The sequence below is a fragment of the Neoarius graeffei genome, chromosome 9 (assembly GCF_027579695.1).
Source record: "Neoarius graeffei isolate fNeoGra1 chromosome 9, fNeoGra1.pri, whole genome shotgun sequence".
Classification (NCBI taxonomy): Eukaryota; Metazoa; Chordata; class Actinopteri; order Siluriformes; family Ariidae; genus Neoarius; species Neoarius graeffei.
Genome location: NC_083577.1, coordinates 73,452,425 through 73,479,202, shown reverse-complemented (window position 1 = coordinate 73,479,202; position 26,778 = coordinate 73,452,425). Strand labels below are relative to the sequence as shown.

The 26,778-nt window shown below is 42.2% G+C and overlaps 1 protein-coding gene across 1 annotated transcript; it reads left to right on the top strand.

The window, feature by feature from the left end:
* Positions 1-5,503: 5,503 nt before the first annotated feature.
* On the top strand, positions 5,504-26,369 carry LOC132891345 (sterol 26-hydroxylase, mitochondrial-like). Its single transcript, XM_060928859.1, has 9 exons — positions 5,504-5,755; positions 5,952-6,142; positions 23,706-23,905; positions 24,077-24,274; positions 24,451-24,614; positions 24,721-24,887; positions 25,391-25,472; positions 25,567-25,767; positions 26,241-26,369. Exons 1-9 carry the CDS (start codon positions 5,528-5,530, stop codon positions 26,367-26,369), a joined length of 1,560 nt encoding a protein of 519 aa, XP_060784842.1. The 5' UTR covers positions 5,504-5,527.
* Positions 26,370-26,778: the final 409 nt, after the last annotated feature.

Genomic DNA, 26,778 nt, shown 5'->3' with positions numbered 1-26,778 from the left:
CACACTATTAATAGATAATACATAATATACATAATAATACTTGATAACACAATACTTGCATATCAAAACATCAAATGTTTTTCAATGATAAATGTTTTGAATTGGACTTTTAATATTAGAATCAGTTCAGTTGTACTGAATGTTATTTTTCATATTATACGATATTTCATATTGTAAGGAGCTTGAATTTGAGTTCAGTAAACAGAATACTCTGTTAATATTTTTGTCTGAATTGGTTGCATGATTTCATATAGGGAGCTACCTTAACAGCACTGAATACTTGAGTGCTACCGTAGAGATACATTATATGCTGCCATTCATAATTAAATCTAGATCTTCCGAACTTTAACGTAACATGGTGAAGAAAAAACTGTGATTTTCTGGCAACAAAATTGTGGCTAGTGAAAAGGCTGAATGGCTAGTGGTTTTCCCGAGTCACTAGCCATTCAGCCTTTTCAAGAAGGTCCGGGTTCGAGCCCCGTGGCCGGCGAGGGCCTTTCTGTGTGGAGTTTGCATGTTCTCCCCGTGTTCGTGTGGGTTTCCTCCAGGTGCTCTGGTTTCCCCCACAGAACCAAAGTCCAAATTGAATTACTTTCATTAATCTCCACATCAAAAGCCTCAACTTGTGTACTAGATCCCTTACCTACACATCTATTCAAACAGATAATACCTGAAGTAATTGAACCACTTCTAAAAATAATAAATTCTTCTCTTAGGATTGACTATATACCCAAATCATTTAAACTAGCAGTTATCAAACCCCTGATTAAAAAACATGACCTTGATCCCTGTCAGCTGTCCAATTATTAGCCAATATCAAACCTCCCCTTTATCTCCAAGATCCTTGAAAAAGCTGTGGCACAGCAGTTATGCTCATATTTACATAGGAATAACATCCATGAAATGTATCAGTCAAGATTTAGACCTCATCATAGCACAGAGACAGCTCTGGTTAAAGTAGTAAACGGCCTACTGTTGGCGTCTGATCAGGGCTGTGTCTTGCTGCTTGTGTTGCTTGACCTTAGTGCAGCATTTGATACCACTGATCATTCCATTCTTCTGGATAGACTAGAAAATGTTGTGGGAGTTAAGGGAACGGCCCTCTCCTGGCTCAGGTCTTATTTAACTGATCGCTATCAGTAGTGTTGATATAAATGGTGATTTTTCTAGACGTACTGAGGTAAAGTTTGGTGTTCCACAAGGTTCTGTCTTTGGTCCACTGCATTTTTCTTTATATATGTTACCTCTGGGTGATATTATTCATAAACATTGTATTAGTTTCCACTGTTATGCTGATGACACACAGTTGTATGTTTCTGCAAAACCAGATGAGAGACACCAGCTTAATAGAATTGAGGAATGTGTGAAGGACATTAGACACTGGATGCTTATTAACTTCCTTCTGCTTAACTCTGACAAGACTGAAGTACTTGTACTAGGACCACATGCAGCTAGAAGTAAATTTTCTGATTACACAGGGCGGCACGGTGGTGTAAGTGGTTAGCACGGTTGCCTCACAGCAAGAAGGTTCTGGGTTTGAACCCAGCGGCCAGCAACGGCCTTTCTGTGTGGAGTTTGCATGTTCTCCCTGTGTCTGCGTGGGTTTCCTCCAGGTGCTCTGGTTTCCCCCACAGTTCAAAGACATGCGGTTAGGTTAACATGGGACGGCCTTGGGCTGAGGTGCCCTTGAGCGAGGCACCTAACTCCCAACTGCTCTCCGGGTGCTGTTAGCATGGCTGCCCACTGCTCTGGGTATGTATGTGTGTGTGTTCATTGCTCATGTGTGTTCACTCCTTCAGATGGGTTAAATGCAGAGAGGAAATTTCACAAGTGTGTGATGAATAAAGTTGTGCTTTCTTTCTTTTTCTTTTTTAGTAACTCTGGATGGCCTTTCTGTTTCTTCACATGCAGCAGTAAAAGACCTCGGAGTGATAATTGACACCAGTCTTTCATTCGAAACTCACATTGATCACATTACCCGGATAGCTTTCTTTCATCTCAGAAATATTGCTAAGATAACACTGCAAAAAATGATATCTTAGCAAGTGAAAATATCTTGAAAATAGTTGAAATGATCTAGCATTTCCTATTAAAAGAATACAAGACACAAATTCTGAGATTATTAAACCTAGGTCTAGATTGCAACCAATTTATTCTAAGATGTCTTATCAAGTAAAATTATCTGTCCATACAGCAAGATAATTTCATGAGTATTACGTAATTTTCTCCTCAAATTCAGTTTTAAATTTTTTGCAGTGAAGAAATTTAATGTCACTACATGACGCGGAAAAACTAGTTCATGCTTTTGTTACCTCCAGGTTGGATTACTGTAATGCCTTACTGTCTGGATGTTCCAATAAGTGCATAAACAAGCTCCGATTAGATTAGATTAGATTAGATTAGATTAGATTAGATTAGATTAGATTAGATTAGATTAGATTAGATTAGATAAAACTTTATTAATCCCTTTGGGAGGGTTCCCTCAGGGTTCCCTCAGGGAAGTTAGTTCAAAGTGCAGCAGCAAGAGTCCTTACTAGAACTAGAAAATATGACCACATCACCCCTGTCTTATCCACACTGCACTGGCTCCCAATCAAATTTCGTATTGATTATAAAATACTACTATTGACCTTTAAAGCACTGAATGGTCTCGCACCACAGTACCTGACTGAACTTCTGCTCCTCTATGACCCACCACGCCTACTTAGATCAAAAGGTGCAGGCTATCTGCTGGTACCTCGTATAATGAAGGCTACATCAGGGGGCAGAGCCTTTTCTTACAAAGACCCACAGTTATGGCACAGCCTTCCAAGTAATGTTCAGGAATCAGACACAGTCTCAGCATTTAAGTCTAGGCTGAAAACATATCTGTTTAGTCAAGCCTTTTGTTATTGGTGTTTATGAGGTAAAGGAGTAAATCTGGAGGGTCCTCAGACATAGAGTGTTTTGGTAAACTGGAATGTATGGATGCTGTCAGTCCCCCACTCGCTTGCTCACTCGAGTTTGTTGACGGTGTAGTGGCTGGCTGCTTTATGTCCCGGGGCTCCCTCATGCCTGTGTTACCTTCTGGCTCTCCCCTTTTAGTTATGCTGTCATAGTTAGTTTTGCCAGAGTCCGTACTTGTACTCAGTGCAATATGTATACTGTTCCTACTTATTCAGGTGACATTGGGCATACCTAACAACCTGTGTTTTCTCTCCCCCCCCGTCTGTCCCTCTGAGTTACATGTCAACCCTGGGATCGAGATGCTGACCTCTTCTGCTCCTCGGACCTGCCTGATCCATCCTGGTGCCCTGTGTCTGGTTGGAGTCTTATCGCATCGCTCCTGTGGAGGACAGCCCCATGTGGACAGTTGAAAGTCACACTTGGAAGATGCTCTGGACACTTACAGTAATGCTTTTATGGCTGAGGACTGCAGTTGACTTGCTAACTTTAGGACTGCAGTTGTCATGAACAGTTTTGCACTCAAGTTTCCATCAATGAAGAATTTATAGCATCCGTGAAACTGACTTCATGTTAAAACTATTAATGTTATAGTCATGTTGTCTGTTGTTGCCCAAAAGAGGATGGGTTCCCTTTTGAGTCTGGTTCCTCTCGAGGTTTCTTCCTCATGTCATCTGAGGGAGTTTTTCCTTGCCACTGGCTTGCTCACTGGGGATAGATTAGGGATAAAATTAGCTCATGTTTTAAGTTGTTCAAATTCTGTAAAGCTGCTTTGCGACAATGTTTATTGTTAAAAGCGCTATACAAATAAACTTGACTTGACTTTTTAAGTGAGTGTTTGATCGTCAGCCTGAAGGAGTTGACGTTGATGAGACCTTGTTGACCATGAGATAGGGAAATAGGAGAGTCACTGAATACGTGCTGGAATTTGCACACTGGCCACTGGCAGTGGTTGGAACAAGCCAGTGCTAAAAGCCACGTTTCATCAAGATCTACACCCTGGAGTGCTCAGTGAAATGGCCTGTCATGATGAACATCTCTCCCTTGACTCCTGGATCAATCTGGCTATTCGTCTGGATCACCTCATCAAGAACCTGTATCTACCCCCTGTCCATAACTGAACAAGCTGCTATGGAGGAATATGTTAACGAGGCATTGAAAAAAGGGTATATTAGACCGTCAATATCTCCAGCTTCAGCTGACTTCTTTGTTGAAAAGAAAGGGGGAGGTCTCTGCCCATGTATCGGTTATCGAGGCCTCAATCAGATCACTGTCAAATACCCCTATTTGCTTCCATTGGTGCCTTCAGCTCGGGAACAGTTAAGAACAGCCAAGATCTTCTCCAAACTAGACCTCTGTAGCCCATATAACCCGGTCAGGATTTGAGAGGGCAACAAATGGAAAAATGCGTTTAGCACCACTGTTGGCCACTTTGAATATTTCGTCATGCCTTATGGCCTTTCTTGCATGCCAAGTGTCTTCCAGTGCCTCATTAACAACGTGCTTAGGGACATGCTGGGAAGGTTCGTAATCGCTTACATCGATGGCATCTTGATTTACTCTCCAGATGAGGACGCCCATCATGAACGCGTCAGGTCAGTGCTTTCCCATTTGCTCAAGAATCATCTGTATGTCAAAGCCAAAAAATGTGAGTTCCACATCAACCAGATCTTGTTTCTTGGATATATCATCAGCTCAGAGAGTGTGAGCATGGATCAGGGCAAAGTCTCAGCAGTCACGTAATGGTCCACTCCCACATTAGTGAAGGAGCTACAACGTTTCTTGAGGTTTGTAAACTTATCGATGCTTCATTTATGGGTTCAGCATGATCGCTGCTCCTCTCACGACCCTGCTGAAAAATGGACCATGCCTCCTCCAGTGGAATCCAGCAGCCGAAGATGCATTCAACCAGCTCAAGTTCGCCTTCACTACGTCCCTATCTTGCAACATCCAGACCCTACGATGCTGCTTGCCATGAAGGTAGATGCCTCAGAGACTGGAGTAGGAGGGCTTCTCTCTCAGCATCTTGGGAAAAAGCCCAAGTTACATCCCATCGCCTTCTACTCCAAGCTCACCCCAGCTGAACGAAATGATGACGTTGGAAACCAAGAGCTCCTGGCCATTAAACTGGTGCTAGAGGAATGGAGCACTGATTGGAGGCAATGAGGTCTCCAGTTTCCCAATTTGGCTTGGTTTACAGTTTGCGATGTACTTGCTGTCCACTGCATTTGCATCCGTAAGTGCCTGCACTCTGACAGGCAGATGCCACTCTTGGTTACAAAGCTCTTATCATACTGAAAAAGAGGCTCATTGGTCATTTATAGTGGCAAATTTTAATTGTAAATGCCCTAAATGGGTAACTTGAGAGAAATCTTAAAATCAACAGTGTAAATTTTAAGCTTTTTACGTACATACATATCAATTATAGGAATCATCAGGTATCAAAATTGATGAGTGCTCTTAAGCCTTAGCAGTCTGCTTCCTGTTAAGTGAAGAGTTAAAAATCCAGAGTGTTGTACCTCCTCCTTCTCATTGCCAAGTGAAACACAAGCTGGTGTTTTGATTTTCTAGTCCTACTTTACTAATGGCAGGACATCTAGCTCTGCGATCAACTGAGGCAACGGCTCTTTGGGTATTCCTTAGGCCCACCACAGCCAATCTGAACTTAAAGAGAAGTGCTGGTGGAAATGCATCAGTTTCTGTTCCTCGTAGGAGCATCAGGACTGAGGCTGACCTCCCTGAGATCACTCTTCCCACAATGCTGTACAGGCTGATCTTTAAAGGGTACTACAATCGCACCCATGAACTGCAGGTACAGTATGCTAAGTGCACATGTGGGGCATTTCACTGCTGTGTGGATTATTTGCTGTGCAGTTAGTCATCCAAGTACATGGCATTATTTGTGAGGAAGATTTGCAGAGTGAAATCAAAACTGTAGACAAGTGAAAAATATTCTCTGAATCTTGTGAATGACACTTACAAAAGCCTAATGTTTTTTTTTTCTTTAGTTATATGAAAAACAGCTTTATGGCCCTATGTTTAAAGTAAGAGGTGGCAACATGCAAACAATTTCACTGAATAGTGTGGAGTTGCTGGAGGAGCTGATGAGGAAAGATGATAAATTCCCTTGCAGAGGAGACATGACTGTCTGGACTGAATACCGAGATATGAACGGTTTGGGTTACGGTCCTATCACTGAGTAAGCCACACTGTGTTTCTTTTGTGTGTGAGTGTTTTGTTGTACCTTTCTTTGTATGTGTATGAGTGCTTTGTTGTAAGTTTCTTTGTGTGTGTGAGTGTTTTGTTGTACCTTTCTTTGTATGTGTATGAGTGCTTTGTTGTAAGTTTCTTTGTGTGTGTGAGTGTTTTGTTGTACGTTTCTTTGTGTGCATAAGTGCGTTGTTGTACATTTCTTTGTGTGTATGAGTGTTTTTGTTGATTTGTTTGCTGTTTTATTTCATTTTAAAGTTTACAGTGGTGCTTGAAAGTTTGTGAACCCTTTAGAATTTTCTATATTTCTGCATAAATATGACCTAAAACATCATCAGATTTTCACACAAGTCCTAAATGTAGATAAATTGAACCCAGTTAAACAAATGAGACAAAATATTATACTTGGTCATTTATTTATTGAGGAAAATGATCCAATATTACATATCTGTGAGTGGCAAAAGTATGTGAACCTTTGCTTTCAGTATCTGGTGTGACCCCCTTGTGCAGCAATAACTGCAACTAAACATATCCGGTAACTGTTGATCAGTCCTGCACACCGGCTTGGAGGAATTTTAGCCCATTCCTCCATAGAGAACAGCTTCAACTCTGGGAGGTTGGTGGGTTTCCTCACATGAACTGCTCGCTTCAGGTCCTTCCACAACATTTAGATTGGATTAAAGTGAGGACTTTGACTTGGCCATTCCAAAACATTAACTTTATTCTTCTTTAACCACTCTTTAGTAGAACAACTTGTGTGCTTAGGGTGGTTGTCTTGCTGCATGACCCACCTTCTCTTGAGATTCAGTTCCTAGACAGATGCCCTGAGATTTTACTTTAGAATCCGCTGGTATAATTCAGAATTCATTGTTCCATCAATGATGGGAAGCCGTCCTAGCCCAGATGCAGCAAAACAGGCCCAAACCATGATACTACCACCACCATGTTTCACAGATGGGATAAGGTTCTTATGCTGGAATGTAGTGTTTTCCTTTCTCCAAACATAATGCTTCTCATTTAAACCAAAAAGTTCTATTTTGGTCTCATGTGTCCACAAAACATTTTTCCAATAGTTTCTGGCTTGTCTAAGTGATCTTTAGCAAACTGCAGAAAAGCAGCAGTGTTCTTTTTGGAGAGCAGTGGCTTTCTCCTTGCAACCCTGCCCTGCACACCATTGTTGTTCAGTGTTCTCCTGATGGTGAACTCATGAACATTAACATTAGCCAATGTGAGAGAGGCCTTTGGTTGCTTAGAAGTTACCCTGGGTTCCTTTGTGACCTCGCCAACTATTACACGCCTTGCTCTTGAAATGATCTTTGTTGGTCAACGGTCCGTGTATCATCCGATCAATCAAGTATTCCATTCAATCTGGAAAACGAAAAAACCACTCAATATTTCGTTTTCCTGTTTTTCTGTATGGCCAAAAAATGAGGGCTTGGTGTATGTTTTCCTTTTTCCAACTCAAAACAGAACAAATAATAAACAGGGAAACCAAAACGAAATAATAACTCTAATTTATGATTATTGATTTTCTCTATTCCCCACGCTACATTAGCCTTCCCATGATCCTCAGCGACAGTCCATCATCATCTCTGCGTCTATGAAACAGAAAAATTGCATGTGCATGTATATATCAAGTAATTTATTCATACATCCTATTCATTTAATATATTAAGCTGTTAATGTTAAGCTGATGATCTCTTAATTATTATTATCTCAATATAATAGTAATAATAAATAATGATAACAATAACAACATGGCATTCATTTTGTCGCTTTCAACATATTGTGTCAGACAGTGGCGTAGCCAGAAATAAAACATTGAGTGTACAACAGCAAATACTGGGTGTGCCAAATTTATTATGAAATGTATACACCTCCACATACATTCAGCATGTCTCTCAAACAACATGCAACCACCGCAAAACAACACACAGACACTGAGATGAACATAAGTATAACACCTGAATATAGCATCTGAACAAATTGGCCTTAGCAGATGAGTGAAGAACATAACAACACTGCTGCTACACCTGCACTGCGCAACTGAATTTATAGGGCAAGGCGACGTGGCTTGGCCTTGAACGCATTTATTATGTCATCACAGTCTAATTTCTCGGCGAGCTCTTTTTCGAACATGAGCAGTGAGTTGCTATTAAGTCTGTCTGTGAGTATTGTGCTTCGGATCTTCGACTTTACTCTGTTAACAACTGAAAATAGTCGCTCAACAGAGCAACTCGTGACTGGCAGTGTTACCAATACACGCAGTAAACTGTTAATTGATGGAAACACATCTTTACAACATGAATCCAACACTTCAATAAGGGATGAGAATTTATGTCCTCCGTCCATTCTCCTTTCGAGCAATTGCCCAAACACGTTCAGCTCGAAGGCCTCCAACTCAATTCCATAATGCCTGCTTGCCTCGCGCAATGCGTCGAGCTGGTAACATGCGTCTGGCGCAGACATAAGGGAGGCAGCAGCCTTCATTATTCCGTACGAGTCACTTTGGAAACGGTTGTTAAGTTCCATCAGCTGTCTGTCAAGGATCACATTCCACAAGGACTGCAGGTCCGAATCATTCCTGATGGGCGCGCACCTGCCCACTGTGGAGGTCACATGCGAGTCGGCAAACCTGGCAGGCAGCTTTCTGTTCCGTGCGCCTGGCCTGCTACATCCCAGTTCTGAATATCATTTTCGGTCATAATATCATCCGTTTGCTTTAGTATTCTCTTAAATTCCCCGCCTGAGTTACTCCTGAAAGTAGCCAAAGTTTCCTTGAGACCCTCAATCATGTGGATGCAGTCAGTCACTGATATAGATGGGGACTGTAGGCTTTTGGTTGCAAAATCACTTGCACTGAACAACTTAGAAAACGCAACGAGAAGAAATATGAATCTTTTTGTCTGTAGTTGTTGCAGGAGAGACTCGGCATCTATTTTAGTCTGCCCTGACCTCTCCGCAAACTCACTCAGTGTCTCCAATATCACATCATACAACTTCAAAACACGGCCCACAGACTCTGATTTTGAACTCCACCTTATGTCTGTGGCATGCGCAAGCTCCAGACTCGGTGCACCTGGGTGAAGTTCTTGTTGGATTTGTAAAAATCGTGCATGTCTGTTGGCTCCGGTCATGAAATAATGGAGTGAATTCACAACATCAAAAAAAGTGGCCACAGTAGGGGACACTTTTGAGGCTGTCGAAAGCACCAAGTTCAGGTGGTGGGAGTGGCAGTGTACATACACTGCATGAGGAAATGTTTTTTTGAGCTGCACCTGCACCCCTGATTTCTCACCGGACGTAACTGCTGCTCCGTCAAAACTGAAACCCACACACAATTCAGGATCCAGCTGCAGTGGTTCAAATACTTCCAAAATCTTTTTGGTGATGCCAGATGATGTCATGTCATCTGTCGCAAGAAATCCGACAGCTCTCTCTCTCAGGTTACCCTTATGCGCATACCTTAAGCAGACAGCAATGAGCTCTTTTTTTGACAGGTCCTTATATTCGTCAGCTAAAATGGCATAATACGTGTCTGTCTCTGCATGCAGCTCGGCTTTGATTTTTCGAAGGAGTAGTGATACTGCAGTTTCAAGGAGATCGTTCTGAATGTCTGGGCTCATCATTTTAGCGTTATTTGGAAGCTCATCAAAGTGCTTTTTAATTTCAGGGTCATAATTACAAATCAGTTCAAACAGCTCTAGAAAATTTCCTCTGTTCAGGCTTTCTGCGTCCTCCTTGTGACCACGCAGTGCAATGCCTTGTTTCGCGCAAAACAGCAAAATATCAATGATAACTTTCACGTGTGCCCGGTTTCTTTCAATAGAGTCTATTAAACGCTCATGTTTGTCCTTTGTCACTTGATGTATGATGTCACTGTTTCCAGCTCGTTTTATCTCAATGTAACCTTTGTGTCGGGCCACTGCAGAAGCATGAGCTTTACTTGATTCGTGCTTAACACAACTCTGACCTAGATGCCCCCAGTCTCTCATTCCTGTTTTTATGAATCTGTCCTCCCTGACGTCTGTGCTGAAGTGACGACATGACTGACAAAACACCGCATCCAATTTACAACTGTACTAACAATTCTGACATTACTGTGAGAAACAAAACTTTATTTTACCCTAAATGGTTTGAACATGGTATATGTGATGTTATTTCTTTGTTTGATAATTCTGGCACTTTGTTGACATATGAGCAATTTTTGTCACGTTACTACTTCCCTATACCCTTTTGTCAATTTAACACAGTAATCAAAGCAATCCCTCAAGGATTAGCTCTTCTTATTAAAAGTCACTTGTCATATCATTTACCTATTAATACTCCTTCTCCTTCTTCAGAAATTGTATTGAACGGCATTAATATATTTGATAAAAAATGTGACAATAAACATGTGCGTCAGTCTCTTCAACTCAGGAACAGAATTTCTCCTAGAGGGAAATTCTTTTGGAACTCTTTAGTTCATAATATCAGCTGGAAGAAGGCTTGGCTGCTACCTCACAAATATTGTATCACTAATAAAATAAAATAAATTAATTTTAAGATTCTTCACAAGATTTACCCTACAAATGTAAATATTTCCAAATACACTGACATAAGTTTGAATTGTTCTTTTTGTGATAAAGAAGGTGAAACACTTGTACATTTATTTTTTGACTGTAATATGGTAAAACAATTTCTAACAGACCTTAGTTTCTATCTTTTTGCGCAGCAGGGTCATTATGTTTTCACTCTTAAAGATATTTTCTTCTACTATGAAAACTCAACTGATTTATTGTTTGAATTTTTAGTTAATTTTTATATTTTACAGGCTAAGTTTTTCATTCATAAACAGGAATGGCAAAAGAATCAGCCTCTCTTTAATATTTTTATTCTAGAAATGACCTCTCTTCTCAACTCTCTTAAGTTTGTATGTAATAAGAAAAATACAAGACTTCTGAATGTTCTCTAATATATATTCCTCTTTTTTTCCTTTTAGTTGATTAATGTAATTTACTTTGTCTTTATGTACTTGTTTTAGTCATTTGTTCTTGTTTTACCTTATTGTCACATGTCAATGTCATTGTTGTTGTTTTATTGCAATAATAATAAAAAAAAATTAAAAAAAAATTTACAACTGTACTCCAACCAGCTGTATTGGGCATACCATCTCATCTCATCTCATCTCATCTCATTATCTCAAGCCGCTTTATCCTTCTACAGGGTCGCAGGCAAGCTGGAGCCTATCCCAGCTGACTACGGGCGAAAGGCGGGGTACACCCTGGACAAGTCGCCAGGTCATCACAGGGCTGACACATAGACACAGACAACCATTCACACTCACATTCACACCTACGGTCAATTTAGAGTCACCAGTTAACCTAACCTGCATGTCTTTGGACTGTGGGGGAAACCGGAGCACCCGGAGGAAACCCACGCGGACACGGGGAGAACATGCAAACTCCACACAGAAAGGCCCTCGCCGGCCCCGGGGCTCGAACCCAGGACCTTCTTGCTGTGAGGCGACAGCGCTAACCACTACACCACCGTGCCGCCTGGGCATACCATTTAGAAGAAAAACTCCTCCTCTTTCCACTGACAGCTTCAGTGGTTGGGAAAGCTTGCAGCTTGGGCTGGCATGCAGGCTCGTCCACGGCAGAGAGATCAGGGATCCCCGCGCTAGCTACTTGTATATTGGGGTCATCTGTAGCACTAGCTGCTATGGTAGGCTCACTTGGTGGTGTCGTGGGCCGGCTTGTTGAGGGTAAAACATCTTCCTCAATTCTCAAACTTGAGTCTTGCTGGCCCTCAAGTTGAGGCTTTTTAAAATAATGTTTGAGAGAACTAGCTTGTATCGTGCCCCGGTGCTTGCTTACTATCGGTTGCCAGGTGACGAGTGGGTGTGCCAACTGCGTCTTTGGGCGGCACTGGCACACCCTAGCACACCCATGGCTACGCCCATGGTGTCAGACCAACTTTGCTTTTTATTAGAGGACATGCTTAGCATTTTACGATGACTCATGTCAGGAGGAAAATATGAGGAAGAGTAGCAAGTCACTGGCACTCCAACTTACGAGATTCTCCGCTTCTTTTGCTGGACAGCTTGAAAGTCAGACTCAGGAACAGCCATGATCTTCCTAGAGTTTTGCTTCCAGTAAAAGGAGCCTGAATGAGCGCAAAAAATTATAATGTATGAATAAGAACTAATTCTTGAGACTGACATGAATACAAATGAATTTAGTTTTATCTAAAATGAAAGTTAAGTTGCTCGTATCGTAAATTAGAGTTATTATTTTGTTTTGGTTTCCCTGTGTATTATTTGTTCTGTTTTGAGTTGGAAAAAGGAAAACATACACCAATCCCTCATTTTTTGGTCATACAGAAAAACAGGAAAACGAAATATTGTGGGGCGGCACGGTGGTGTAGTGGTTAGCGCTGTCGCCTCACAGCAAGAAGGTCCGGGTTCGAGCCCCGTGGCCGGTGAGGGCCTTTCTGTGCTGAGTTTGCATGTTCTCCCTGTGTCTGCATGGGTTTCCTCCGGGTGCTCCGGTTTCTCCCACAGTCCAAAGACATGCAGGTTAGGTTAACTGGTGACTCTAAATTGACCGTAGGTGTGAATGGTTGTCTGTGTCTATGTGTCAGCCCTGTGATGACCTGGCGACTTGTCCAGGGTGTACCCCGCCTTTCGCCCATAGTCAGCTGGGATAGGCTCCAGCTTGCCTGCGACCCTGTAGAACAGGATAAAGCGGCTAGAGATAATGAGATGAGACGAAATATTGTGGGTTTTTTTTTTTCGTTTTCCAGGTTGAATGGAATACTTGAATGATCGGATGACACACGGACCGTCAACCACTCCTGGGGAGGGTAACAATGGTCTTGAATTTCCTCCATTTGTGCACAGTCTGTCTGACTATGGATTGGTGGAGTCCAAACTCTTTAGAGATGGTTTTGTACCTTTTCCAGCCTGATGAGCATCAACAACATTTTTTCTGAGGTCCTCAGAAATCTCCTTTGTTCGTGCCATGATACACGTCCACAAATGTGTTGTGAAGATCAGACTTTGATAGATCCCTGTTCTTTAAATAAAACAGGGTGCCCACTCACACCTGATTGTCATCCCATTGATTGCATTCACTAACAACTTGAAAGATGAAATTGAACATTTGAATAATTATAGTCTGTATAAGGCAGCACGGTGGTGTAGTGGTTAGCACAGTCCCCTCACAGCAAGAAGGTCCTGGGCTTGAGCCCAGTGGCCGATGAGGGCCTTTTTGTGTGGATTTTGCATGTTCTCCCCCGTGTCTGTGTGGGTTTCCTCTGGGTACTCAGTTTCCCCCACAGTCCAAAGACATGCAGGCTAGGCTAATTGGTGGCTCTAAGGTGGTGTTTACATTAGACCGTCTCAGCGGATCATCAGATTAACGTTTTTAAAACGATTTGCGTGCACACAGCAACGCCAATACACGATTCGTGTGCACACAGCAACGCCAATACACGGATACGATAATCACATGACTAATTAGACGGCACGTCACATGATCCCAGTGCATATCGGGTATGCGCAAGTCACTCACCACTTGCAAGTGGAAGGATGGCAAGCGAACACCTTCTCCAGCAGATAAACACACCTGGCTGTGATGTTCATGTTCTCACTGAGTTTAAGCGCCTGAAGGAGGTAAATAAGTTGAAATGTGTAAATAAACCTCAACGCGGCTCAGCGCTTCCTCCTGCGCTCCAAATCACTCCGCCCTGAACAGCGAGTGCCCTCTGGAGGGTGCGCACTCCGGCCCTGCGCAGCTCACAGAGCGCGCAAGTGAAGCGCATGAGCAGTGATTCGGGACTGAGCCGCTGTGTGTGTGATCCCAACGCCAGCGAATCAGGAAGGTGGATGTCACAGTGACGTTGTCCAATGACGACGTCAGCTAGAGCTCAGCACTGTGTTTCCTCGTTCCTCAATGTTTACACAGCACCAGATCAGATACGAACTGGGTTGAATACGTGGGCCCTGGTGGATTCAAGTTGTTCCGCCTGTGGAGTCATTTCCCGGCATTTTAATGTGCACGGACAGTGCATCCGCAACGAAAACGAGACGGATACGGTCTAATGCAAACACCACCTAAATTGACCATAGGTGTGAATGTGAATGGTTGTTTGTCTCTATATGTCAGCCCTGCGATGACCTGGCGACTTGTCCAGGCTGTACCCTGCCTCTCGCCCATAGTCAGCTGGGATAGGCTCCAGCTTGCCTGCGACCCTGTACAGGATAAGCAGCTACAGATAATGGATGGATGGATAGTCTGTATAATAGTATATTTCTAATTCATTTTATATATTTGTATTAGGGATGTTTTCAGTGCTTTTATTGCAGAATGTTATGTACAAATTCTAGTATTTTGGGCGGCACAGTGGCGTAAGTAGTTAGCATGGTCGCCTCACAGCAAGAAGGTTCTGGGTTCGAGTCCAGTGGCCAGCGGGGGCCTTTCTGTGCAGAGTTTGCATGTTCTCCCCATGTCTGCGTGGGTTTCCTTCGGGTGCTCCGGTTTCCCCCACAGTTCAAAGACATGCGATTAGGTTAATATGGGATGGCCTTGGGCTGAGGTGCCCTTGAGTGAGGCACCTAACTCCCAACTGCTCCATGGACGCTGTTAGCATGGCTGCCCACTGCTCTGGGTATGTGTGTGTGCTCATTGCTCACGTGTGTGCATGTGTGTGTTCACTGCTTCAGATGGGTTAAATGCAGAGAGGAATTTCACAAGTGTGTGATGAATAAAGTTGCTCTTTTCTTTCTTTCTTTCTTTCTTTCTTTCTTTCTTTCTTTCTTTCTTTCTTTCTTTCTTTTACCTACTTACTTACTTGGCCAAATGTGACATCTTGCGTGAGGAGTGTGTTGATTTAGAGATGCACTTAGAGGAAGCCAAGCCTTTATTTTTCACACATACACTCAAGCGCAGACTTAAGCACACAGTGAAATTCCTCCTCTGCATTTAACCCATCTGAAGCAGTGAACACACACATGCGCACACAAATGAGCAATGAGCACACACACAAACCCAGAGCAGTGGGCAGCCATGCTGCAATGCCCGGGGAGCAGTTGGGGGTTAGATGCTTTGCTAAAGTGCACTTCAGCCCAAGCTCAGGCCATGGCTGCCCCACATTAACCTAACCGCGTGTCTTTTTGAACTGTGGGGGAAACCAGAGCACCCTGAGGAAACCCATACAGACACAGGGAGAACATGCAAACTCCACACAGAATGACCCCCATCAGCCACTGGACTTGAACCCAGAACCTTCTTGCTGTGAGGCAACAGTGCTAACCACTACACCACACGAACAAACTTTAAAAAAAAAAAGTTTTGAAAAAAATGGACAATATAAATACACTCAGATGTTTTTGACTACATTCTGTGCTGTTTTAATAGGCCATCCATCCATCCATCCATTTTCTGCCGCTTATCTGGGTCCAGGTCACGAGGGTAGCAGCCTAAGCAGAGCAACCCAGACTTCACTCTCCCCAGCCACCTCTACCAGCTCTTCCGGGGGAATACCAAGGTGTTCCCAGGCCAGCCAAGAGATGTAATCTCTCCAGCGTGTCCTGGGTCTGCCCCGGGGTCTCCTCCCGGTGGGGCATGCCCAGAGAACCTCCCCTGGGAGGCATCCCAGGGGAATCCTAACAAGGTGCCTGAACCACCTCAACTGACTCCTTTCGATGTGGAGGAGCAGCGGTTCTACTCTGAGTCTCTCCTGAATGACCAAGCTTCTCACCCTCTCTCTAAGGCAGAGCCCAGCCACCCTGTGGAGAAAACTCATTTCGACCGCTTGTATCAGTGATCTCATTCTTTCGGTCACTACCCACAGCTAGTGACAATCGGTGAGGGTGGGAACGTAGATGGACTAGTAAATTGAGAGCTTTGCCTTTTGGCTCAGCTCTCTCTTCACCACAACAGACCAGTTTAACGTCCGCATCACTCCTGATGCTGCCCCAATCTGTCTGTCCAACTCCCACTCTCCCCTACCCTCAGTCGTGTACAAGACCCCGAGATACTTAAACTCCTCCACTTGAGGTAGCAATTTCCCCCTGACCCGAAGTAAGCACTCCACCCATTTCTGGCTGAGCAGCATGGCCACGGACTTGGAGGTGCTGATCCTCATCCCAGCTGCTTCACACTCAGCTGCAAACCATCCCAGCACATGCTGTAGGTCACAGATTGATGAAGCCAACAGGACCACATCATCCGCAAAAAGCAGAGACGTGATCCTGATGCCACCAAACTAGACATCCTCTGCCCCTTGGCTGCGCCTAGAAATTCTGTCCATAAAAGTTATGAACAGAACTGGTGACAAAGGGCAGCCCTGGTGGAGTCCCACATGCACCAGGAACAAGTCCGATTTACTGCCGGCAATGCGAACCAAACTCATGCGCCGGTCATATGGGGTCCGAATGGCCTGCAGCAGTGGGCCCTGAACCCCATACTCCCGAAGCACCCCCCACAGGAGGGGGGGTTAATAGGCCACAGCTTAAAGCTGTGAACTGTACGATATAAATGCATGCTTTTGCGTTTTAAGGATTTTGCTTTAATAGGCCACAGCTTAAAGCAAAATCCTTTAAGCACAAAAGCATGCATTTGTATCACACAGTTCTACACAAATAGCATAACCAAGCATCTTTACATTTGGAAATTAAACTAAGTGATTGAACTGAAGAAATCTTTGCTGAGTACACCTGTTTATCTAATATACAATACTTCTATACATAATTGTCAGCAATTGTGATGCTTCAGATCATAAGAGGAGTTTGCGAGCAGGCAAGGAGCACTGCATTACATTACAGGCATTTAGGAGACGTTCTTATCCAGAGCAATGTACAACATACCCAGAGCAGTTGGGGGTTAGGTGCCTTGCTCAAGGGCACTTCAGCTATTCCTGCTGGTTCAGGGAATTGAACCCGCGACCTTTGGTCCCAAGGCCGCTTCTCTAACCGTTAGGCCATTGCCCCCCTGGCGGCTGAAATATATCACTACATTGAGTCTAAAATAGACCCTATTACTGGGTTTCACGTGATGTCACATCCACCTCATTAGTTATTCAAAACTTTAGCTGGTGGTCTGCCAAAGCTCACTTGACAAAGCATTTGTACGAAGAAGGTGCATTGCTCGCATGAAAAATACCTTACGCTTGCGCTGTTTTAGGTTGTTTGAATTGATCAAACCATGGAACTGATAAAAGTTTCTTCAGGGTTCCCCATGAACTCATAAACAAGGGTTAACAAACACAAGATTTCACAAAAAGACATTGAGAAATGTGGCTTTTGAACCTCTCACTGAAATCGAAGGGAGCCGAGTCGAAGCATGCTCGAGTTTGCAGTGATCACTGTCCTTAGTGTTTTCCAAGTACTTTTCTTGCTATGTTTCATTATTTTATGGAACTTTTTTTGGTCACGAAGCACTAAAGTCCCCAGCTATTTCTTTGTTTACTCCTCACTCCTCACAAAGTCCATATGCATGAAGGTCGCGGCAAAATTCTTACCCAGCCATACAGTTACAATGCTCTGTGATCTCTTCTACATTTTGTTTAACTAAGATCTAGGTTTTTAAAGGGGTTTCTGATGATCTTTGTGAATGATTTATCTGAGAGATAAGAGCGACCACAAGTGAGAATCAAGCGAACTGTTGTTTGGTTACACTTCAACTTGCAGCGCTTCGTTGTAAAGATGTGAACGAAAAGCTTAAAAAAAACCATACTACTACTTCTTCTTTTGGCTGCCTCTGATTAGGGGTCGCCACAGCGGATCTTTCATCTCCATTGCTCCCTGTCCTCCTCATCCTTCTTTACCACACCTGCCACTTTCATGTCCTCTCTCACCACGTCCATGTATTCCCTCTTTGGCCTTCCTCATTTTCGTTTGCCTGGCAGCTCCATCCTCAACATTCTCCTTCCAACATGCTCTGCATCTCTTCTCAGGATGTGCCCATACCATCTCAGTCTCATCTCTCTTAGCTTAATTCCCAAGCTCTCCACATGTGCTGTCCCTCTGATGTGCTCGTTCCTTATCCTGTCCAACCTTGTCACTCCCATCGCAAACCTTAACATCCTCAACTCCACCACCTCCAACTTTGCCTCCTGTCTCTTCGTTAAGGGTACGATCATCAATCCATACATCACACCTGGTCTCACTACAGTCTTATACATCTTACCTTTCACTTTTGCTGGGACTTTCCTGTCACAAATGACTCCCGAAATCCTTCTCCAACTGCTCCACCCTGCCTGCACTCTCTCACCTCACTATCGCAGCCCCCATTTTCCTGCACAGTTGACCCCAGGTACTTGAATTCACCAACTTTCTTTCCTTGCATCTTCACTATACACTCTCGTCCCCATTCTCACTGATGCACATGTATTCTGTTTTGCTACTACTCACCTTCATTCCTCTTCGTTCCAATGCATACCTCCATCTCTCCAAACCAAACTCAACCTCCTTTCTACTTTCACCACATATCACAATATCATCCGCAAACATCATGTTCCATGGTGACTCTTGCCTCACTTTGTCCGTCAAGCTATCCATCACTATGGCAAACAAAAAAGGACTCAAAGCAGATCCTTGATGAAGTCCAACCTTCACCTTGAACCATTCAGTTGTTCCAACTGCACACCTCATTGCTGTTTCACTGTTCTCAAAAATGTCTTGCACCACTCTAATATACTTCTCATTCACTCCACTCTTTCTCATACAATATCATAACTCATCTCTCAGCACTCTATCGTATGCCTTCTCCAGGTCTACAAACACACAATGTAGCTTTCTCTGGCCTTCTCTGTACTTCTCCATTAACATTCTTAAACAGGGGCAGGTGGTGCATAAGGGTGATTGGGCGACGCACTGCCAAAACGAAAAAAAAGTTTTTTTTTTTTTTTTTAAACAAACTTTCACCAGTGCTGCTCTAGGCCGTTTTAATCTGTCTCTGGGTATCATTGTCCAATCAGGGTGGTCTTGCTTCTAGAGTACCGCCCCTTTTGGGGCGATTTCAGTCACGTTGAAAATCGCCCAAGAGTTCACTGATAGAGTCCCATGTTAATATATATTTTTTTCTCCTAACTGACACTTCAATGCAATCTCTATGGGTTCCGGGGGGGCTTGCCCTAACGTGCTTACGTCACTGCGAAGCGCGGAAAAGTTGCGTTCGATCCGCTCAGTTTCTGAGGTGAGATGGATGCGGAAAGCAATTCAGCGCGGTCCTTAAAAGAAGTTCCATTTAGTCAGCGATCAAATTGAGCTAAATTGGCAACAAAACAAGCTGGACCCCCTCGACCAAATCTAAACATAAAACAAATTTCGACAAAGGGGGGGAAATCATATACTCAAGGTTTTACTAAAACATGGTACCAGCGCAAATCCTGGAGAGCTGGCTGCAAGGACGCTTCAGCAGTTTTCTGCTCCCCCTGCTTACTTTTCCACCCTGGAGGTGGCTCCACGGACAGCACTGCTTGGACGGTCACTGGAGTTTCGGACATGCATCATTTGTCGGAGAAAATAAAAAAACATGAGTCATGAAAGATTCACATGGGCAGCTGCCTGAAATTTTTGGCTTTTGGGAGAGTGAACATCGCTACACAACTGGATGAGGGCTACGGGCTAGCAGCTCGCCGCCACAATGATGAGGTGAGCAAGAACAGGCACATATTAAACTGGCTCATCCAATGCGTGAAATTTTGTGGAGTGTTTGAGTTAGCTCTACGAGGCAAAGACAATGTAATAGCCTACCACTCTTCAATCCTCCCCCCCACTCACTCACTCACTCACACACACACACACACAGTCACAGAATCAGTTCACTTTTGATGTTTTCAATGTGCATTTTTATATTTGCCACACTCTGCTCTGAGAGTTAGCACTTTGGTAATATCCTTGGTAAATACCAGTAATTGCAAGCTCTAAAGATCCACTCATCTATTTATTCAACTGCTATTGTTATGTTAGCCAACTATTTACACTGTTTTGTTACAGTAAGTGCACTTTCCTGTTGTCCTTAAGTTGCACAGTCTGTAAAATTCTTGCTGGTTATGGAGTTTGAAGTACAAAATCTATTTACAGAACATTCTGTAGAACAGTACTTTCAAGATTGGCAAATAAATGTGTATTATTTTTAAAAAATATGGTTTCCTTTCTTATTTAGTTGTTGGACATATCTTTTATAAAGATATCATTCACGTCATACAATATTGAAATAATGTGAATAGGGCGTAATTGGAATTGGTCATTGTGGAGCCAAACTATTCTTCGATTGTGAATGTTGTTTGCAACTTTACACCACAGCCTATAGCTTAGGTAGCTACAGGGAAAAGATTTCTGTAATGTGCTGCCATCTAGTGGACAGAAGTGGCATGGAACTGTGATATGCAGAGAGAAAACAAAAAAAGAGTCAATAATGTCTGGCTACCTATAATGTACCTGTTGAATGAGTCACCTTATGACATTATTGGATAATTTGCCCCTCCTGAGAAAATTTTCAGGACCCGCCACTGTTCTTAAAGCAAAAATTGCATCCAACGTGCTCTTCCTTGGCATAAGCCCGTACTGCTGTTCACAGATTGCTACCTCTTTTCTCAATCTCGCCTCCAATACCCTTTCCCATAGCTTCATGGTGTGGCTCATCAATTTTATTCCTCTGTAATTACTGCAGCTCTGTACATCTCCCTTATTCTTGTATATTGGGACCAGCACACTATTTCTCCATTCATTTGGCATTTTCTCATTCTCTAGGATCTTATTAAACAATCTCATTAGGAACTCCACAGCCGTCTCACCCAAACATCTCTAAGCCTCAGTCGGGATACCATCTGGTCCGACTGCTTTCCCAGTCTTCATTCTTTTCATGGTTGCCCTCACCTCATCCTTATTAACCAACTCTGCTTCCTGATTTGCCTTCTCCAATGAATCTGACCTTTTCTCTCTTGGATTCTCATCATTTAATAAATCCTCAAAGTACTCTTTCCACCTTCTTAATACACTCTCTTTGTTTGTCAGCACATTTCCATTTCCATCTTTCATCATTCTTGCTTGCTGTACATCCTTCGCTTCCCTGTTTCTCTGCCTAGCTAGTCTGTACAGGTCTTTCTCGCCTTCCTTGGTCTCCAGTCTTTCGTACAACTCCTGGTATGCATCTGCTTTCGCCTTTGCTACTGCTCTTTTTGCCTTCTGTCTCGTCTCTCTGTATAACCGCCTGCTTTCCTCGTCTCTCTGATCATCCCAATTCTTCTTTGCTACCCTCTTCTCTTTTATAATTTCCTGCAAAAAAAAAACATACTTACACAGGCAAAAACAATATAGGATTCATTCGGCAGCGACTTGATACCGAGGTCCTTTACCCAGCCACATACAAAAAAGTTGTATGGTAAGCCTCCATACTCTTCCATGCTTTCATCTGTTTTGCGGTGTAGAAGGATGTCTGCAACACCAGATAGTTCGAGATGTCTGGGAACTTGACTGAAGGGTAGTTTTTGACATCGTATGACAAATCCTTCTTTCCCAGACTGTAGGGGTCTATTCCATTGCACATAGCAATCTTCTGAATTTATCTAAAGCGAGCAGTGGCTTCTTGATTATGAGCAGACCCTGATAAGTTATCACTAGTTGTTTGCACTACGGCAGCCATTTAGATCACCAGCTATTTCACTTCCGGTGAAACCGCGAAGAAAAGTCACGTGACTGAAACCCAGCAATAAATATATTTCTTGTCATTCATTTTTGAGCACTCTTCTTGTGACATGCTACGTTGTGAAACATTGTTTCCTCTCATGTGCATTCAGTGATTCAGCTATTATCTTTCTGCTATTCAGTTATGGTCAATCAGTGATTTCCAAAGTGTCCAATTTCAAGTAAAGTTTCAAAGACCCACAAATATGGCATTTACTTCTACACTAGATAGGACACTGGCTATACAAGCCTACTGTACCAACAGGCAACACTGTTGCTGAGCATTTTCAATTAAGTGTGTGCATGCTATAACTTAAATATTAGTGAATATGCCTGTCTCATAGTTTAAAATTTAACATGAAATTCGTTCATTTGTAGACAATGTTTTAAAGAGTACATGGAAAATGAAAGCCTCACAGTATCATATAAACAAATTGATATTTCACTTGTAACAGACTTTAACTTGCCAGTGCACTTCAGTTGTGTTCATTCATGTGTGATTATAGTGGTGCTCCCACACGCGAAGCAGAGCTCCATACTTAAGAGAATATGGTAATGCATCGATCGACCTGATTTTTTAATGGCTTTGGCGACTGTAAGATGTCCATATGTACGAACAATGAATGTGTACCACCACAGGGAACATGACCATAAGTGCAAGGCAACATATCTCATAAACACTTAACACCAGAAAATTCTCATCTCATCTCATTATCTCTAGCTGCTTTATCCTGTTCTACAGGGTCGCAGGCAAGCTGGAGCCTATCCCAGCTGACTATGGGCGAAAGGCGGGGTACACCCTGGACAAGTCGCCAGGTCATCACAGGGCTGACACATAGACACAGACAACCATTCACATTCACACCTACGGTCAATTTCGAGCCACCAGTTAACCTAACCTGCATGTCTTTGGACTGTGGGGGAAACCGGAGCACCCGTAGGAAACCCACGCAGACAGGGGGAGAACATGCAAACTCCACACAGAAAGGCCCTCGTCAGCCACGGGGCTCGAACCCGGACTTTCTTGCTGTGAGGCGACAGCGCTAACGACTACACCACCGTGCCGCCCCACCAGAAAATTAAATTAGTATATTTACATAAGCTAGATGGGTTTTTATTCAGTACTTATTGCTTCTTTTTAATTTGCTTTTTAAAAAAATAACATGGGATCATTTACTAACACTGTAGCAGCCCTTGGCATTAAGAACAACAGCAGAGAGTCGGGTGCAGATGCATTCTATTCCTCTTGATCATGAGCAAAGGGGCCTTTCACATGATGTCATTGTAACTGCGGATTTCTTTACTGCTTTTTGCCGGGCAAGCTTTGTGTTTGACAATGACCAGAGTTTTTATTACCATTTTTAATTTTTTAAAAAATATTCACCTGTGTATTTAGACTAAAACCATTATCCACCTCAGACTCAGTGAATATAGGTGAATAATAACTTTTGACTTTGTCTCAGTTATTCTTCACTGATATTCACTTCACCTTCAGCAAATAATTATTAAATATTAGTACACACAAAATAGTCAGAAACTGATTTGATGTGCTGTGTTGTGCCCCCCATCCCCCATTTCTCCTCCTATGTTTCAGGAAAAAAAAAATCACACTGAAATTCACCCAGAATGACTGTAATATTCACTCTTTTGAAAGAGAAACCTTTAAGAGATTACATTGCATGGAGTAAGGCATAGTCCTGATCACTTCTTAATGAACAGGATCCTAGGTGTTTTCCACAGCACCTGTCAACCTTTGGAATCCCTGAATCATTCATACACATTTCTCCTAGTTTCTACCAACAAGTTTCAGTTGTGAGAAATTTTGATTGTTTCTTGAAAGCAAAACAGAGTAATATGTTCCGTTTTTTTTTTTAACTAGAGAAGGAGAAAAGTGGTACAAACTCCGATCGGTGTTGAACAAACAGATGCTACAGCCGAAGGACACTGTGAAGTATGAGAATGTGGTTAATGAGGTGGTCACAGATTTTATCAAACGGATATGCCATTTACGCAAGATGAGCTCCACTGGAGACCTGGTACCCAACATGTCCAATGAGCTGTACCGTTTCTCTCTAGAAGGTATGGTCTGTCAGTTCTTAATTATAACTACACAACAGTTATATCTAGCTGGATTAGACTATATAGATTGTTCATATAATTACATGTTTTATATTGTATGTGATGATACAAATATAAGAAGATTTGTAAGATACAAATGTAAGAAGCAGGTATATGTACCTGCTTCTTCAGGAATCTCCCGCATTCTGTTTGAGACTCGTATTGGCTGTCTGGAGGATGAGATTCCACTAGAGACTCAAAACTTCATTGACTGCATTACTCAGACATTCAGTTATTTTCTGATTGTATCTCTGCTACCGAAGTGGACACGTAATTATTTGCCATTCTGGCGGAATTACATAAGTGGCTGGGATGGAATCTTCAAATTTGGTGAGATGATGAAAACATTGCTGTAACAATTATTTTCCACTCTCTCTTCCTGCCCCTCTTCCCAAGTATATGTATGATTTTCTTTCTTTCTTTTTCTTTTTTTTTAAGTAGTAGTCTGTTACCTCTTCTGTAGAGTTTATTTAAATTGAGATAAATATCTGTATGCCTTTGAATAGCCTGCAAGCTAATTGACAGGAAGATGGAGGACATTCAGATGCGCTTGGATGCAGGCCAGGAAGTTGCAGGAGACTATCTCAGCTACTTGCTCTCCAACACCAACATGAGCAAGAAAGATGTGTATGGGAGCCTTAGTGAGTTGCTCCTGGGAGGAGTGGACACAGTAAGAATAACATTACACTACTATCTAACTTTGTTAATTGTACAAAACCTACAGTGATAAGAAGTATAATGAAGACTAAAACAAAATTAATTTCCTGTCTCTTAAGACATCCAACACTATGATGTGGGCCTTGTACCTGCTGTCACAAGATCCAAAGGCACAGGACACACTGTATCAAGAAGTTAAGAGCATCATCAAGGGGGACAAAATTCCAACAGCTGAGGACATAAACAGCATGCCCTACCTCAAGGCTGTCATCAAGGAGACTCTAAGGTGGATAGAAAAAGACATTTTTCCAGTTAAATGCATCTTATATTGAAGTACCATATGACATATACCTGCATGGTATCTAGCTATTTCAGGCCTTTTCACTGTAGGTCACCAAAGAAAGTGCAATGCAGAGGTGTACTTATATTATATCCTGGGCAGTATGAATATTTAGCATTAAATTAAATGTGTCTTATCTGTTACCTGTTCTATATCAATTGATTTTTTTAATCAATTATATTAAGACTATTTTATGATGATGTTTAGAATGTATCCAGTTGTTCCAAATGCATCTTGTATTTAAGTACCATATATACCTACATGGTACTGTATGCAGCTAGTTAAGGCCTTTTTACTGCATGTCACCAAAGAAAGTTCAAGGCAGAGGTGTACTCATATCCTGGGCATTATGAATATTTAGCAGAAATGTGTCATTTATCTGTTACCTGTTCTATATCAATTGATTTTTTTTATCCATTATATTAAGACAATTTTATGATTATGTTTAGAATGTATCCAGTTGCTCCTATGAATGCACGCCTTTTATCAGAAAATAATGTGATTATTGGAGGACATTTCTTCCCTAAGAAGGTACCATATTTCCTCCCTAACTTTTTACAGTATTTATAAAATGTATTGTCTGCCATAAATCACTGTTTAACTAATCAACCACTCTTATGAACAGACCACATTTATAATGCATCATTATGCAGTCAGTCATGATGAGACAATATTCCCTGAACCAAGAGTCTTCAAGCCTGAACGCTGGTTACGGGATGGGAGGGAGCAACCAAGACCATTCGGATCCATTCCATTTGGGTTTGGAGTGAGAGGATGCATTGGTAAACGTATTGCTGAACTGGAAATGCACTTGGCTCTGGCAAGGGTAAGAAACCGGAGGACCTTACTGGATCATATAGCAAATGTTATCTGTCTGTTTATTGAATAGAAATTATTCAGCAGTTACAAATGTAAAACATACAGATATAAAAAGTCTACACACCACTTTGAAAATGGTCTCTCATCGTAGAGGGAATCATAGATAATTCCAATTCGCAGCTTGTTTTGGCACAAAACCTGTGGAATGACTTGAAGAGGGCTGGGCACAGGGCATCCCCTTGCAGTTCAACTGATCTGTATTTCACTTGAATTTTGCTGCTTGCTATATTACCTTACAGGTTGGAAAAGATCTGACATTATTTATCTTGGTGATATTTGTTACGTGACAAAAACATTCAGTTTTAACAGGGATGTGTAGACTTTTCACATCTGCTGTGGATGTGTGCACACATTTGGATGTTTTGTTATTTTATTTGATATCTGAAGCTTTCAATGTTGTACTTTGTTTTGATTATCTAGATAATAAAGCTGTTTGAAGTCAAGCTGGATCCTAAAGTGGGAGAGGTCAAAGCTGTCAGTCGTAATGTGCTTGTAGCAGACAGAATAGTCAATTTTCATTTTCTGGAGCGGAAAATTATAACTACTTAAAGATGCTCTGAGCATTAATGTCCACCAATCTAACCCACCAAAGAAATCCATACACCCTCCAAAAAGACCTCTTTCTAAAGTTCCTTCCACCAAAATGATATGTGCCCAGGTCTATGATATTGCAATGTATTTGCCATTATATTGCCATATTCATAAACGAGGCACCTGAATAGAGTGGTGCTTGGCCAAGTTGTTCTAACAGTCTTTGTGTAAGTACACTCTGTAATCACATTGGTGTATGTTTATGTAGTGATGCAAATGAAAAACGCAGAGAGCATGTAATTTTGTGATTTCTGTATGTAAAGACAATTTAATTCTCTAAGTATCCTCTAAAGAAATTAATTACAGCAGCTTTTTCATATTTTTTAGTATGTTTATAAAAATAATTTCAAAAATCACGTCGCACCAA